The 14,992-nt window shown below is 35.1% G+C and overlaps 5 protein-coding genes and 1 long non-coding RNA gene across 6 annotated transcripts; 3 read left to right on the forward strand and 3 right to left on the reverse strand.

The window, feature by feature from the left end:
- Nucleotides 1-113: 113 nt before the first annotated feature.
- Nucleotides 114-3,492, reverse strand: LOC106359911 (subtilisin-like protease SBT4.8). The gene is made up of 9 exons (XM_048750451.1): nucleotides 2,951-3,492; nucleotides 2,759-2,853; nucleotides 2,561-2,652; nucleotides 2,217-2,469; nucleotides 1,647-2,133; nucleotides 1,331-1,566; nucleotides 1,127-1,238; nucleotides 842-1,049; nucleotides 114-749 (listed from the first exon to the last, which is right to left on the reverse strand). The coding sequence occupies exons 1-9, from the start codon at nucleotides 3,047-3,049 to the stop codon at nucleotides 211-213; spliced, it is 2,121 nt and encodes a 706-aa protein (XP_048606408.1). The 5' UTR covers nucleotides 3,050-3,492; the 3' UTR covers nucleotides 114-210.
- A 1,705-nt stretch (nucleotides 3,493-5,197) lies between these two features.
- Nucleotides 5,198-6,728, forward strand: LOC106387361 (probable NAD(P)H dehydrogenase (quinone) FQR1-like 3). The gene is made up of 4 exons (XM_013827206.3): nucleotides 5,198-5,358; nucleotides 5,414-5,498; nucleotides 5,591-5,950; nucleotides 6,270-6,728. Exons 2-4 carry the CDS (start codon nucleotides 5,473-5,475, stop codon nucleotides 6,505-6,507), a joined length of 624 nt encoding a protein of 207 aa, XP_013682660.2. The 5' UTR covers nucleotides 5,198-5,358; nucleotides 5,414-5,472; the 3' UTR covers nucleotides 6,508-6,728.
- LOC111205150 lies at nucleotides 6,723-7,721 on the reverse strand. Its single transcript, XR_002657563.2, has 3 exons — nucleotides 7,191-7,721; nucleotides 6,940-7,021; nucleotides 6,723-6,862 (listed from the first exon to the last, which is right to left on the reverse strand). It is a non-coding gene; the product is annotated as an uncharacterized LOC111205150 (long non-coding RNA).
- Nucleotides 7,722-8,143: 422 nt separating this feature from the next.
- On the forward strand, nucleotides 8,144-10,656 carry LOC106417439 (dehydrodolichyl diphosphate synthase 5-like). The gene is made up of 4 exons (XM_013858249.3): nucleotides 8,144-8,616; nucleotides 9,411-9,633; nucleotides 9,724-9,791; nucleotides 10,038-10,656. The coding sequence occupies exons 1-4, from the start codon at nucleotides 8,441-8,443 to the stop codon at nucleotides 10,480-10,482; spliced, it is 912 nt and encodes a 303-aa protein (XP_013713703.2). The 5' UTR covers nucleotides 8,144-8,440; the 3' UTR covers nucleotides 10,483-10,656.
- Nucleotides 10,657-11,043: 387 nt separating this feature from the next.
- Nucleotides 11,044-12,580, forward strand: LOC106387377 (dehydrodolichyl diphosphate synthase 4-like). The gene is made up of 4 exons (XM_048750465.1): nucleotides 11,044-11,165; nucleotides 11,254-11,506; nucleotides 11,592-11,659; nucleotides 11,951-12,580. Exons 1-4 carry the CDS (start codon nucleotides 11,059-11,061, stop codon nucleotides 12,393-12,395), a joined length of 873 nt encoding a protein of 290 aa, XP_048606422.1. The 5' UTR covers nucleotides 11,044-11,058; the 3' UTR covers nucleotides 12,396-12,580.
- Nucleotides 12,581-12,635: 55 nt separating this feature from the next.
- Nucleotides 12,636-14,536, reverse strand: LOC106387370 (dehydrodolichyl diphosphate synthase 2-like). Its single transcript, XM_048750462.1, has 3 exons — nucleotides 13,927-14,536; nucleotides 13,763-13,830; nucleotides 12,636-13,156 (listed from the first exon to the last, which is right to left on the reverse strand). Exons 1-3 carry the CDS (start codon nucleotides 14,329-14,331, stop codon nucleotides 12,709-12,711), a joined length of 921 nt encoding a protein of 306 aa, XP_048606419.1. The 5' UTR covers nucleotides 14,332-14,536; the 3' UTR covers nucleotides 12,636-12,708.
- Between the last annotated feature and the right edge of the window lie 456 nt (nucleotides 14,537-14,992).

Raw genomic sequence — 14,992 nt, forward strand, 5'->3', positions numbered from 1 at the left:
AAAAGGGATATAACATAATTTTGAAATATTAACCACTTCAGTATCAGGTTAATAAAGCTAAGATCCCGAGACAACACGGCTAGACATGGAACATTTTTTAACAGAAAAAAAACACATAACAACAGCATGGTGGTTTTATTGCAACGGTAGTGATAATCATGATGATAGAAAGATCAAATATGTTAAATGCATGTGGCCTCATGGCCCTCATCAGCCACTAGTATAAATAACAATGGGGCTTCTCACGTTGTGTGTGCCATCAGACCAGACTAGATTAGCAGACGAAGGCAGTTTTGGGTCGAGACCACTGCCTGTAACAGTCACTGTGAAAGCCTGTTTTTCATTCACCGACTTCATAGACAGGACATTAGGTGAAACCTTGACACTGAGCTTAGTCCCGTGATTTAAGACAATCTGCGATTTGTAGGTAGAGTTGGGGATACCGACGTTGGTGACGGTTCTGTTGAAAGTGACGGTGAAGGGGCTATTAGTTTCCGAAAGTTTAGCCGACATTGAAGGATAGTTGAGGTTTCTTGGTAAGGTATTTCCAGTGCAAGTGACTGCTTCACCGGTAATGAGTTTAAGGGTTTTGGAAGTGTAGTTTAAGCCGCAGAGAAAGGTGATGTGGTCTGCTTTGTTCAGTTCGTAGACAAGTCCAGGATTTAGAGCGGCTATTGGGTCGACATGGCCAGCTCCATAAGCAAACTCGGTTGATGCAACCCCAGTGTCAGAAGCATTCATTGACCAAGCTGCAAATGTTAATTAAGAGACACTATATAAGAACAGAGATATCGGCAAAAAGGTTACTTGTGGTACAAGGTGGATAACAATTTTGGTTTACCGGTTGTCATGATGGCAGAATGGATCACGGATGGAGACCAGTCAGGATGAAAAGTCTTGATGTACGCAGCCACGCCAGCAACATGTGGACAAGACATTGAAGTTCCAGAATCAACAGAGTACTTCACTTGTCTCTGGTCTCCTAAAGATGGGGAACTCAAAGGTGAATACGCAGCGAGAATCTCCACTCCCGGTGCAGTTATATCCGGCTACATTTCAATCAAACATTTTCTGTCAAACCGATTTTAAAAATCCAATAAATATTAAAAAAAAAAAGATATGTAACCTTTAGAAGATCAACAGCAAGGGTGTTTGGACCACGAGAAGAGAAGGAAGCAACTTTAGGACCTTTCTGATTAAAGACTGCCTCAGTTTTTAGAACAGTGCCTCGTGGGGACCTACGGAAAACAAACACATACATATCAGGACAAAGAAGCAGACTCTTAAGAAAATGTAAAACGTATGAAACAGAGAAAAGATATTTTGTTACTTTGTGGAGTTAAGGTAAGAGAGGAGAGAATCAAAGTCATCTTGTGATAGAGAAGATAGAGGACGAGGGCTAATGGAGGAGTAGTTCTTGTAGTCTACATTTATGGTTGCAACAGCTGTTCCTGAAATAGTTGGATATCTGCTCACCAATATTTGTCCCTTGGCCTGAGATCCAAGAGTTCCCTCCACAAGAGGATAATTCTTTCCTTTGAGATCAAAAGCATTCACTGATCTCCCCTTTTCAAGACAAAAACAAAAGAGTCATTAGAAGGGACAGAGAAGATATTATTATCATAGGAATGTTACTTGATACTTACGGAAAGTGTCCTGCCGTTTTCGAGAACAACTTTGGTGAGAAACTCACGGTTGGTTGTGCTGGCTGCAACTGTTAATATCCACGGTGCGACACTCGCAACCGAGTTCGGAGTTGGACCGCTGTTGCCGGCTGAGTTCACAGTGAGGATCCCTTTGGCCATAGCGTGAAAAGCCCCGATTGCAATGGGGTCCTTTTCATACGGGATGGCACTGTCATCCCCAATGGATATGCTAATGAAATCTACACCATCTGCTATCGCGTCATCGAATGCAGACAGTATAGATTCTGTGGTACACCCTGTCGGGATGCAAACTTTGTAAGCAGCGACTCTTGCAGCTGGAACGCCGCCTCTCGCCGTTCCATTACCTATTCCGAAGAAGCTTTCTCCCGCAACTGCGTTTCCAGCAGCTGTCGATGCTGTGTGTGAACCGTGGCCCTGGTTGTCCCTAGTGCCTTCGCCTGTGTAGTCTCTTGCTCCTATCAACTTGCTGAAAAACATTAAAAACAACGTCAGCCTCTTCTTAAAAACAATAGTAATCTTATAAGAGAGACATTTTGGAGAATTAGTTACTTGTTGCAAGTGAAGTTTTTGCCGCCGGAACAAACACCTTTCCATTTCTTTGGAGGAGGACCAAAGCCTTTGCCCGAGAAGCTCTCTGATTCTGGCCAAACACCAGTGTCGATGACTCCGATGATAGTATCACTCTCTATGGCCAAGTTCCGCTTTGTATTATTTCCTTCCTTTAACCCCATGAAGTCCCAAGACGCAGTCGTTTGGAGTTGTAACTTCTTGTTCGGGAACACAGACACAACTCCCTCCATTTCTATGCAAAACATAAAAATGGTTGTAAGTAATTATCTAACCTTTAATATTACCATTTCAGGATAAGTGTGTCTTGATCGAAGATCACTCACCGGCTACTTGTTCTCGTTCTGACTCAGTGAGTCGGGCAGCGAACCCATTAAAACTCCTCTTATAACTTCTCACCAAACGACCTGTGGTAGAACTAGAGTATATATATATGTGTGTGTATTACTTGTTAGAATCCTCTTAATTAATGTGGGCTAGTTATAACTAATTTACGAATAGAGAATGATTTAATTTAATCGCACCTTTCTCCAGTGACTTCTTGAAGAATATTTAAGTGATTCGACATTGGTGTGTAGCCCGGTCGAGACGGAAGTGAACCCATGTAAACAACGTACACCTTCATCGAATATTATCATCATTATCTTCGACATGTATAATAAAACGTGATTGGTAGAAACATAATTTATTATTAACTGTTATAAAAACTAATTTACCTGTTTATCTTGACGATCATCTGTGACTGCTGACACTAAACCGAGTAACAAGACGACGACATATAAGACGAGACAAAATGAAGATGCTCGTTTCGCCATCTTTTCTTATGCAATGAATTATATGTTACTCTAGTTTTTCAATTTCAATGGAGATTAACATAAAATGATGAATGAGTAGTAGAATTTATACTTAAACCGTGCAATGAAACAAATCCTAATTAAATCCCGTTGATTCTGTTTCTTTACTTGCTATAATGAACGTATTTTATGATATTTTTTTCCAAATGGCATCATTGTATGTTGACCAAAATGATTCTCGATCGTTAATTTAAGGAAACATATCTATTATTATATTATTATTATTTTCAAACTTTTATTATTATATTTTGTTGCATCTAGTTTGATGTTTGAACTTTTTGTAGAATTTTCCTGAATAATTAAGAATACAGGTATATTATAGTTAAAGCGCGGGTTAAATCAACTTAATAATCCATATGTTTTACATTGTTTCAAACAATCCATGAATATCTAACTTGTCAGTATAAGTTACATTATTAATTTAGTAAATACTTAGATTATAATGTGTTCATTTTAATTAGTTTCAAAATTTTAGTTATATTCAAGATTTTAAAATAATTTTATTAAGCAGGTAAGAGAACATATATATTACTAACTATAGACGTATTTGTAATTTTGTTACAACAAAATCTATAAAATGAAATATATACTTTTAGTATTTATCTATATATCTAATCTATTAAAAGAGGAGTACAAAATTAGATTATCCCTTAGTTTTCCACTATATTTACAATGGCATGCCACTGAAGTTATTAATTAACCTACCTTTTAGGATTTTTGTCTTTTTTTCTTCAATTAATGTATTTCCAAAATCAAATTCTAACTAAAAAATCATGGCAACAATAATTAATAAACCTAACTTTTAATATTCTTTGTCTTTTCCTTTTTTATTATACATATGTGTGTTTGAAAATAATTAATTTCATATATACATTTCGTAATTACATACATTATACGGTAATTATTTTACTAATTCCACATATACATAATAAATAGTATACAACAATTTTATTATATATAGTCATAAAATTGTGATCCATAAAAACAGTTTATACAATAGTTTTATTATATATAATCATAAAATTTTGATCCATAAAAAATAAAAATACATTTGTGTGACTTTACACGTCATATTCTAAATAAATAGATGATATAATTTAGGATTTACATGATAAAATAAAACTACTCAATACAAACTATAAAACTATTGTGTTTAGAAATGTCATATTAAAAAAAAGTTAAACGGGTAAATTTTAAAATATATATTATCACTTATACAAATAAATATTCATTTATAAAAAACTAACACCCGCGCGGGTGCGCGGGTCAAGCTCTAGTTTATATTATTAAAATTGAAGTACCAATATGAATTAGCGCTTATATTATATCTTAATTACATCTAATGCCATTAAAAACTAACTAATCTTAATTTGTACCATTAACTAGTTTTAACAAAATATTTTTTAAAATACAATCAATTAATTTTATGTATGGTCAATCTTAATAATTATTTCAAACGACAATATATCTTAACAATTTAAATACTTATGTACATATATAATATAAAACTGACATAAAATAAATGACAATTTAAATAATTACTTACTTATTGTATTACTAATAATTTCATATGCCCTAAAAGTTTGAAGATATATACAAAACAACATTCAATACTGTAAATAATTAGTATATAATAAAAAATAATAATATTCAACACAAATAATATATAATCTAATGTTGATATCAAAATAATTATGTACAATAAACATATGCAGTATGTTTTTTTAACTTAAGAAAAATAATTGTACGGATGTGCATGTCAAAATCTAAAAATAAAATATTATTGTCTTTTTACCATTAATAAAAGCTAATTTGTGATTTTTGTCTTTAGAAGCTATCGAAGAAACAAAATTTTGAAAGAAATTATTTAAGAACTACTTAAGAGATTTTCCTTTCATTTATATATTTTATTAAATTTGTGCAAATTTATTAAATGCTTTAGTGTTATTAACTTATTATAAAATGATTATGTAATTACCCTCTTCTTGAATTATTCATTTACTTGACAACTGTTCTTAAATATATGATTAATTTTATTAATCACGAGGTAGGTTCAGCGTTTGTCTGGACTCATTTCTTATTTAATTGGGCTTGAAGATCAGCCCATGTGATCGACTAAAAATGGTCGGTCGAAACTCTAGCCATGTTATCATCATCATCTTTACCAAACCTGAACACATTCATAACTTCATATGTTCCTGATCATTCCCGAAGCTAACTCCGAACCTCAATCTGTTTCCTCTACTCCTTGGCTTGGCTCTTCCAGAAAGGTTAGTTATTTTCTTAGAACATTTTATATTCGAGTCTGATTCTAATTTGTAACAGATCGTGGAAGTCTTCGTCTGAGGGACAAGAATCTTAGTTTGTGCCCGAAGCTTCAAGCTATGGCTGTCACCAAGATTTATATAGTGTGAGTCTTGATTTAATTTGTTCGGTCAAGGTTCTGTTCCGGTTATCATACCGGTTTGGTTTTAACGATCCGGTTCTCTGTTTTCCTCGTAGGTACTACTCGTTGCACGGCCACGTGGAGACAATGGCAAGAGAGGTACTCAGAGGAGCGAACGAAGTTCCAGACGTGGAGGCAACTCTCTGGCAAATACCAGAGACGTTACCTGAGAAGATACTTGAGAAAGTAAAGGCCGTACCAAGACCGGACGATGTGCCGGAGATTCAAGGGGAGCAGCTAGGTGAAGCTGATGGGTTCATGTTCGGTTTCCCTTCCAGGTTTGGAGTGATGGCGTCACAGGTCATGACGTTCTTTGACAACACAAGTGATCTCTGGACTTCACAGGCACTCGCTGGGAAACCCGCAGGGATCTTCTGGAGCACGGGGTTCCACGGTGGAGGCCAAGAGCTCACTGCGTAAGAACATAGTCATGAGTAGCACATAAGCAATATTAGAAGAACATAGTAGCATAGCCAATGCCGTCTCAAATTATTTTTAGGCTCAGAAAAATATTAATGGTATATTTTACAAAATAATGATGTAGCTTTGTATCTTTTGAAGTTATAATCATTAATTAAATTTAGAAGTATATATCTAAAAAGTTAAAAATTTAGATTTTAATTTTTACATTTATTTTTAAACAATTATAATTTTATATTCGAATTTTGTTCAACCGCTTCACTTGCACGTGCTAAAACAGCTTTGAGCTTAAGTGATTGGTTTTGTTGTGTTTAGATTGACGGCAGTGACGAAACTGGCTCATCATGGGATGATATTTGTACCGTTAGGGTATACATTTGGTAAAGGTATGTATGAGATGGGAGAGGTGAAAGGTGGTTCGCCGTATGGATCAGGGACTTATGCAGCTGATGGGTCGCGCGAGCCGACAGAGCTGGAGATTGAGCAGGCAAATTACCATGGTAAGTACTTTGCAGGAATAGCCAAGAAACTCAAGAAGCGGTCTCCTGTCTAGAACGGTATTCCTCTGTGTTTTCCTGTACTAATCAATCTGTAAATGCAAAGGAGGAGACTGTGAAATAAGATCGACATAGACAGTACGGAGAAAACATGTGTCTGTAAGCTAATGATCAACAAATCTTATCTCCCATAGCTTATAGTTGTCTACTGAGAAACTATTGATCATGTAAAGCATTACCACTTTGATATCAATATACATCATACATATTTCTCCTATACGTCGTTGTGATCTTGCCTTGATATCAATTCTGCTTTGTTTCATCATCTTCCTCTTCTCTCTCTTTACGTATTAACCACAGTGTTCCACTTTTGTGACCCCACCCGCAACACCTCAGCTTCATTCAGATTATCTGCAACTTATGAGAAAGAAAAATGATGAACTAATGAATGTGTAAGAACAAAACTTAGAAAGGGTCTCTAGACTAACCAACAGCAAGAGTGGTACTTCTCTGATTATATGGAGTTAATGCTCTCTATCTTCTGCTTCACAGATGTCAGCTAAAAAATACCTGAGATGTTCAGCTTCAAGTCAACTTAGTTAAGAAGAAGAATCTCAAGAAACAAGTGAAGTCATTATGAGCTAAAACAGTTCAAGTGGAGATGAACCCTAACTCAGTGATCATCTGAATACCAAAAAAAAAAAACACAAAGCCTAATTCTTACACCATAAGAACTAACCACTAGTGTGATGACCAAAGAGAATCAAGCTACAGAATCTGAAAGTGATTTTCAGAGATTTCACTTCAAACAAGACGGAACCTTCAAGTATATACTCTTACATGCAGACCAAAAAGGGGAGAATAAGAGGGGGTTTTCACCGACAAAGAATCATCTTTAAAACAATTGAAATATATTTTTTTCTGTTATAAAATGAAGAAAAACAACCTTTTAGTTTCGGTTCCATGTTCAGTGTTACTTCTATTTTGATAAATTCAGTTATATTTAATACACACACCATTGTCGTTGCTGTTGAATGACATCTTTATAAAGAAACAAAAAAAATGTCTTCGAATTCTAGAGGTGCAAGCAAGAAGTAATAACTATACTTTTTAAAATATCAACATTTTAAAGCAATATATAGTTACACTGATTGAATTAATTGTTTTGCCGTCCTTATACGTACTGATTATATCTTTATCAGTACTGACTATTACATGTGTTTTTCTATATGAGAACTCCAAACACGAGTTTTTTCAATAAAAAGCAAGTGCAAAAATAATCGTCAACAGCCTTACGGTTTTTGGGCCGTATTATTGGAACATCATGCTGGTGTGCGTTTCAATTTTCAACTAACCTTGAGTGCTTGCCTAAACATCCCCTCTATTAAAAGTCTAAAAACAAGGGTACTCGTTGATTAGTTTTATATTTAATGTTTATTAAGTTGGGAAGAAAAAAACTCCTCTACTACAAATTTTGTATATATATAAAAAGAAAAAATGTTTTAGAATGTATATTTAGTTTGTTACTATTTTTAATGGTTTTCTTTGCGACAAAGTATTTATTATTGTAATTCTTTTTAAAAATGTTGAAAACTTTATTGCCAACCTTTTTCGTAATCACAAATGTTGGCACGGCTCTGTAAACATGCAAACAAAATGTGAGAGCATGGCTATATCTGTACGAATCATACCTTTTATTTTTCCTGACGAATGTAAAATGTTAACATCATACTTTTTATAAAACATCTTACTTTCCCTAGTTTGTAGATACGATTGGGATGCCAATCCTTTTAGTAATCACGTGAGAAACCATTTAGCAATTTTCAAGTGCCGTAGGATCTTATTAACCTTAAATACGTATGACCTGTCTTTGGGTAGAAGAGCCAGAGAGCGAGAGAGAGAAAGGGTTACATTGATCATGAGCGTCTTTGAACGCGAAGCTCTTTAAGTACATAATCGAGTGCTTCAATTCCAAAAGAAGGAAAAAAAATGGAACAAATGGTGTACATAGTCTCTGTTGTTTTCACTTGTCTTGCTCTTCTTATCATCCCAGTTATCATCATAACTCGGCGTCTTAGTGTTCATCTCTCCTTCAAAAACATCCTCAGATTCATTAAACTCGTAGCTTCTCAACTCGATGATGAGGAAGAGAATAACGAGAAAAGGTACGTCTCCATTTGTTAAACATAGTTTGTACGTACGTGTTAAGAGCTCCTTATCCAGTTTATTATAAGGTAAATTAAACAGTCTCCTTAAATCTGACCTGAAATATTTAACTAACCATGGATTCCACAACCACGCCTGTAATTTAGAGTAGCAAATTATATATATGTTCTCAACCAACCTAATTAAGAAAACTATTTGATTTATCCAATATACTTCGAGTTTTCGTCTTACTGTAGTGCGTGAGTCCATATTGATAGAACCATATTCGTGGTTATTTGTCTTTCAAATCAATGCCGACACATCTTGCTCTAATATAATCCCTCACATTTCAAGTTGCATTTTTAACATTTCCCAGTCCACACATTCTGAAAATATCATATCTAACCTCTCTCTATTATGTGAATTCATCAAACGTAACTGAAGTTGTATGTTTTACTTTTAGTTTAGCAACAACAAAATTGAACGTCTTAGTACACTTTTTTTAATATCATATTTAACCACTCTATATTAATTGATTCATCAAACATAATTGAAGTTTACATTTTATTGAGTTGATATAAATGAAAAAAAAAACACAAACATTGACTCTACATAGAAAACTGAAATAAATAAATAGTATATCTTTGTGAAACAAAACAAAAACCTAAAACATGCAATTTTAAAGAACCCTAATAAACGGAGAAATTTTTTATGGATAAGCGGGTCTCAAGTTGGATCTCGAATATTCTACCAGGACTGCATGTTTGTTATACGAAGGCCTCAGAATTTTGCTTGTTCTTTAATTATTTTGTAGTGGTACAATAGGAGAGGAAGATAAACGCCGGAGACTGCCAAAGCACGTGGCGATTATATTGGACGGGAACAGACGCTGGGCGGAGAAACGAGGTCTCGGTACATCGGAAGGTCACCAGGCCGGAGCGAGGAGGCTTATCGAGAATGCTAAGGACTGTTTCGCTATGGGGATAAACACTGTCTCACTCTTTGCTTTCTCCACCGAAAATTGGGCAAGACCTGAGGTGATGATGATAATGAAATATAACTTTGTGAAAAAATTACAAGAGCTTTTCTTACATTTCGTTTTAACTCGTTTTTTTTTCTTTGACCAGGATGAAGTTAACGGGCTGATGGCCCTGTTTGAGAAACATTTGAGGTCTGAGATGGCTTTCTTCCGAAGGTACACAACATCTTGTTTTAACCCTCTCTAAAAGCAAGTTGTATAGTTTTTGTTTTCTATTATATAAGGAAACTCGAAACTAAAATAGTTTTCTAAAACATACTATAAAAAGGTTAAAGAAGGAAACTAGTTTCTTTATAAGAAAACACATCCTTCAACAAACAAACAAGAAAAAGAATGAGACTATGAAAATTTTATTTTTCAAAAACCCTAACAGAAACTGTTGTCATTCTCTTATATATTCAGTGATAAAATCAAGATCTCGGTGATTGGAAACCGGACGAAAATCTCCCAATCGCTTCTAGGTTTGATAACAGAAGCAGAGGAAGCTACAAAGAACTACGAAGAGAAGCATCTCATTATAGCAATAGACTATAGTGGAAGATTTGATATCTTACAAGCTTGCAAAAGTCTTGCAGAAAAGGCGAAAAACGGGCTGATTCAAATAGAGGACATTGACGAGGATGTAATGGAGAAAGAGTTGATGACAAACTGTAGTGAGTTCCCTAACCCTGACCTATTGATTAGAACGAGCGGAGAGCAAAGGATTAGTAACTTCTTCTTATGGCAATCTGCTTACACTGAGCTCTACTTTCCAAACGTTCTATGGCCTGACTTCGGCGAGGCTGAGTATCTTGAGGCCTTGACTTGGTATCAGCAAAGGCAGAGGCGGTTCGGTCTACGAGTTTAGAGTTTCAATTTCAAGTCTTACAAATAAATTGTTTCAAGTATAGTAGTGGTCTGGTTGTTTCAAACCTATACTTTGCGTTTGTTTTTGTACGTTTACTAATTATAACCTACCATTTCACAGTGATTTATTATTTTTATTTAAAATTTACGAAAAACATTAAATATATAATTTTACAACCGACAATTTATATGCTATTTTAAAAATACTATTTTGAACTATCATGATTTAAGCATGCGGCCCGTTTTACTAGATGGGGGGCAGTATAGTTTTGAATGGTAGATAACACAATTTATTAAGAAAGTGACATTTTAATTGATTGAGCAATACTTAATTCAAAGAGACAAAACTAATCATTTTACTTGGTTTCACCTAATCGAAAAAAGAACGTAGTCTATCAATGCTTTAGTATTCGTTTAGTTGAATAGTAAATTAAATCACTTTTCGAAAAGGTTTATAAACATGTGAGAGAAACAACCAGAGCCAGTCATTTAGAACTTAATCTTAAGATGATATTCACATATTATATAGTCTAGAAACAACTAGTATTTGCTACACTTACTCTTCACACACACTAAGATGTTGTCTCTGCTCTCTTGCTTTCTGTCTCTCCTCTCATTTCTTGTACATTCTTGTATCCGACCATGGACTCAAGCTAAAATATCTCTGAAAGATGAAAAGGAAATGTAAAATATTGTTTTTCGATAAAACGTGCCGACATTTCCCACTAATATTTTCATCTAACCTATCTTTGTTCTTTTTGTTTTCTTGTAGTGACGAGGGAACTTCTTATGTGGCTGGAGAGGAGGAGACACCTAAAGGGCTTCTGAGAGAGCAAATGCCGAGGCACGTAGCAGTGATAATGGATGGGAACCGGAGATGGGCCGAACGGGCTGGATTGCTGACGTCACAAGGCCATGAAGCCGGAGCCGAACGGCTGATAGAGTTCGCTGAGCTCTGCTTCAAACTAGGGATAGAAACAGTGTCAGCGTTTGCTTTCTCCACTGAGAATTGGGGAAGACACAAGGTGAGATGATTTCATACATACAGATTGTTTTGGTTTGTCCTAAAGTACTTCAACTTCATTCTCTCTTAAACTTTTAACCACTCAGATCGAAGTTAACTGCTTGATGTCTTTGTTCCAACGATACCTCAAGTCAAAGATCCATTTTTTCCAAAGGTATGTTATACAATGACTAAGCATATTACATATTTGATGATAAAAGTCACTTAAATCTCGGTGCACTAATAAATAAATAAAATTGGGTATTTTAGAAATATAAATATGAACATTGTTTGTAAATTATTTATTCACACAATCAATAAATAAACTCTAAAACCATTATTTGCATCAATCAAGTTTTGTTCTATAATTTTTTTTTTGTTTTCTTCTAGTTTAGTTGGCAAATATTCTTAAACAGTAAAGCTTCCCATCAGCTCATTTTCTTACCAAGAATCTTGATTGTTATAGTGAGGAAATAAGAGTTTCTGTTATTGGGAATCTTGAAAAGATCCCGGAATCTCTCCTCGGAACAATCAAAGAGACAGAGGAAGCTACGAAGAGGTACAAGAAGAAGCATCTCATCTTGGCCATAGATTACAGCGGGAGATTTGACATCTTGCACGCTTGCAAGAGCATTGTGAAGAAATCACAACAAGGTTTGATCCGAGAGGAAGACGTGGACCAGACGTTATTCGAGAGAGAGCTTCTGACAAAGTGTACTGAGTTCCCAAGTCCAGATCTCTTGATTAGGACAAGTGGGGAGCAGAGGATTAGTAACTTCTTATTGTGGCAGCTCGCTTATACCGAACTCTTCTTCTCACCGGTCCTTTGGCCTGACTTTGACAAGGATAGGGTTATAGAGGCCTTGGTTTCGTATCAAAGCAGGGAAAGACGGTTTGGCTGTCGGATTTGATCACATGTGATGATGCTACGTTATGTCCATCTGGTCTGTTTCTCTTTGTGTACTATGTTATGTTCATCTGATTTTTCCTAGCAAATTACTCTCTTTTAGCATCAGTTGTTATTGAAAATGATATCTTGTAAAACAAAAAACCAGTGACGTTGGTTCGCAAAGTCTATTGTTATTTGTTAGTTACATCGATGGCTTGTTACACAAGAAACTGTAATATCTCAAAAAAAACCTAGCTCTTAGGGTATAATATGTCCGTTTATTATACATCATATACAGTTCTTGTTATACTAATTTGTTCGTTACAAATATAAACTCAAGATTTTCGACCACCAAAGCGTCGCTGTCTCTGCTGAAACGACATCAAGGCTTCGATAAAACCGCTCCTCCCAAAATCAGGCCAGAGTTCTTGAGCAAAGAAGAGCTCAGTATAAGCCAATTGCCACAACAAGAAGTTACTCACTCTTAGCTCACCACTCGTTCTTATCAGCAAATCTGGATAAGGAAACTCAGTACAGTTAGTCTCCAGTTCTTGCTCGATGAGTTTTTCGTCTATCTCCTCAACTTCTATCTCGCCATCTTTCACCCTCTGCGCAATGCCTCTACACGCTTGTAGAACATCGTATTTCCCGCTGTAACCAACGGCTACGATTAGCTGAAGCCTCGTGTTGTTCTTTGTAACTTCCTCAACTTCGTTTATCACTTTTAGAAGAGATTTTGGAAGTTTCGATGAATCTCCAATGATCGATATCCGAACATTGTTCCTACAATCAAGAATATTAGCTTTGAGAAAATATCACAAAAAAAAAAAGATGGATTCATGTTACAATACTATTGAAAACTATTAGTAATAATGAACTTTCAATAAGAGAAAAAAAAATTCTTTTGTGAGTATAAAATTATAAATACGATTTTAAAATTGTAATTTATTAATTAACAAACTCTAACACTAGTATTTGTTTCAATCAAATTTTGCACTCTAGTTCTTTTATTTTTTTTCGAGAGTTTAAATGACCAAAATAAATTTTAATAAAGAGTTTAAATATATTTATATCATAGGATTAACTAATCTAGACTTAGAGTTTAGAGTTAATGGATGAAGTTTTGAAGATAGAGTTTCAAATTTTTAAAAGTAAAAAATAAATATTAAAATTTTCAAAATAAAAATAGACTATTTTGATCAATTTTTTTTTATGGCTATTTTTGTGACAAAAATTTTAAAAATGTTATTTAAGAGAATTGTTCATTTTTAAATTGCAATTTATTAATTAACAAATTCTAACACTAGTATTTGTTTCAATCAAGCTTTGCTATCTGATTCTTTTAGCTTCTTCGTGTTTAGTTTACTAATTTACTCAACATATACTTACTTGGCTAAGGTCTCAAGCTCTGATTTGAGCGTTCTCTCGAACAAATTCAACAAGAAATCAATCTCGATCTGCAGAGATATTAGAAACCATATTGAGTCTTGATTTAAGATTCGTGTACAAAGCAAATAAAAGAAACTTAGGGAAGATTCAAATTAGGCCCTTACCTTTGGTCTAATCCAGTTATCAGTAGAGAAGGCGAAGACCGTGAGGACTTGAATTCCCCATTTGCCGCAAAGCTCAACGATCTCTCTCAAAGCTTCAACGCCCGCTCTGTGACCGTCCCAAGGTTGAAGACCTTTGTTCTTCGCCCATCTCCCGTTCCCGTCCATTATAACCGCCACGTGCTTTGGCATGAGCTCCGGATGGAGTCCCTCCGGCAGAGTTTCTTCCTCCGCCGCTGTAAACGGCGCCATCTCCGACTTGGTAGATTTGACTCCGAGTGATCTGGTTCCTCTAGGATGCGAGAAAGAGAGGAAGCAGTCTCTACCTAGCCTCCATCGCCGCTCTAGAGCTCCGGCGTGAAATCGCCGGGGATGGAAGGATGTAGAAGGAACGCGGAGGGATAACATTTTTTTATTGAAACGATTGGTCAAGGCTTGTTCTGGTTGTGTAAAGAGAAGGCATGGAAGTATAAAAGCGGAGAAGATGAAACAGCCTCCATAGATGGTTCTGGTGAGGGAATGAAAACGACGCCGTGTTTTGTCTGTGTCGATGCTGGTTTCGAAATTGAGCGCCACAAACAATATTAATTATCATGTTAGGAGATTGGACGCTTTTGTTTTCTATCTTTTGTTCCCTTTTTATGTGGTTTATATGAGTTCCTATTCGTCCACGTCTCCTAATTTCCCAAGTTTTATTACTTTTTAAAATTAAAAATACATTTAAAACTCTTAACAGAAGTCCAAAAAGACAAAATAAATAATAGGGAAAATTCTATAGAATGCTCCAACTAAATTTCATTGAATTTTTAAACTTTAAAATAATAGGGAAAATTTAAAACCCTTATGTGCAATTGGATTTGATTATTTGTCGCTCACATATTTAGACAAAAAGAGGATATTATGATGATGGATGAATGGGGTTATGGTATTGTTGGATCCAAAATTTAAAGGAATAATATAGGGGAGCGAAGGTTTTAAAGCAATAAAGAGTACAAAAATGTTTCTACATTAACATTTACACCCAAAACAAAATGCTTCTACAACAAAATAAAATGAAGACATGGCTTTA

Source organism: Brassica napus, chromosome A2, assembly GCF_020379485.1.
Source record: "Brassica napus cultivar Da-Ae chromosome A2, Da-Ae, whole genome shotgun sequence".
NCBI classification, from domain to species: domain Eukaryota; kingdom Viridiplantae; phylum Streptophyta; class Magnoliopsida; order Brassicales; family Brassicaceae; genus Brassica; species Brassica napus.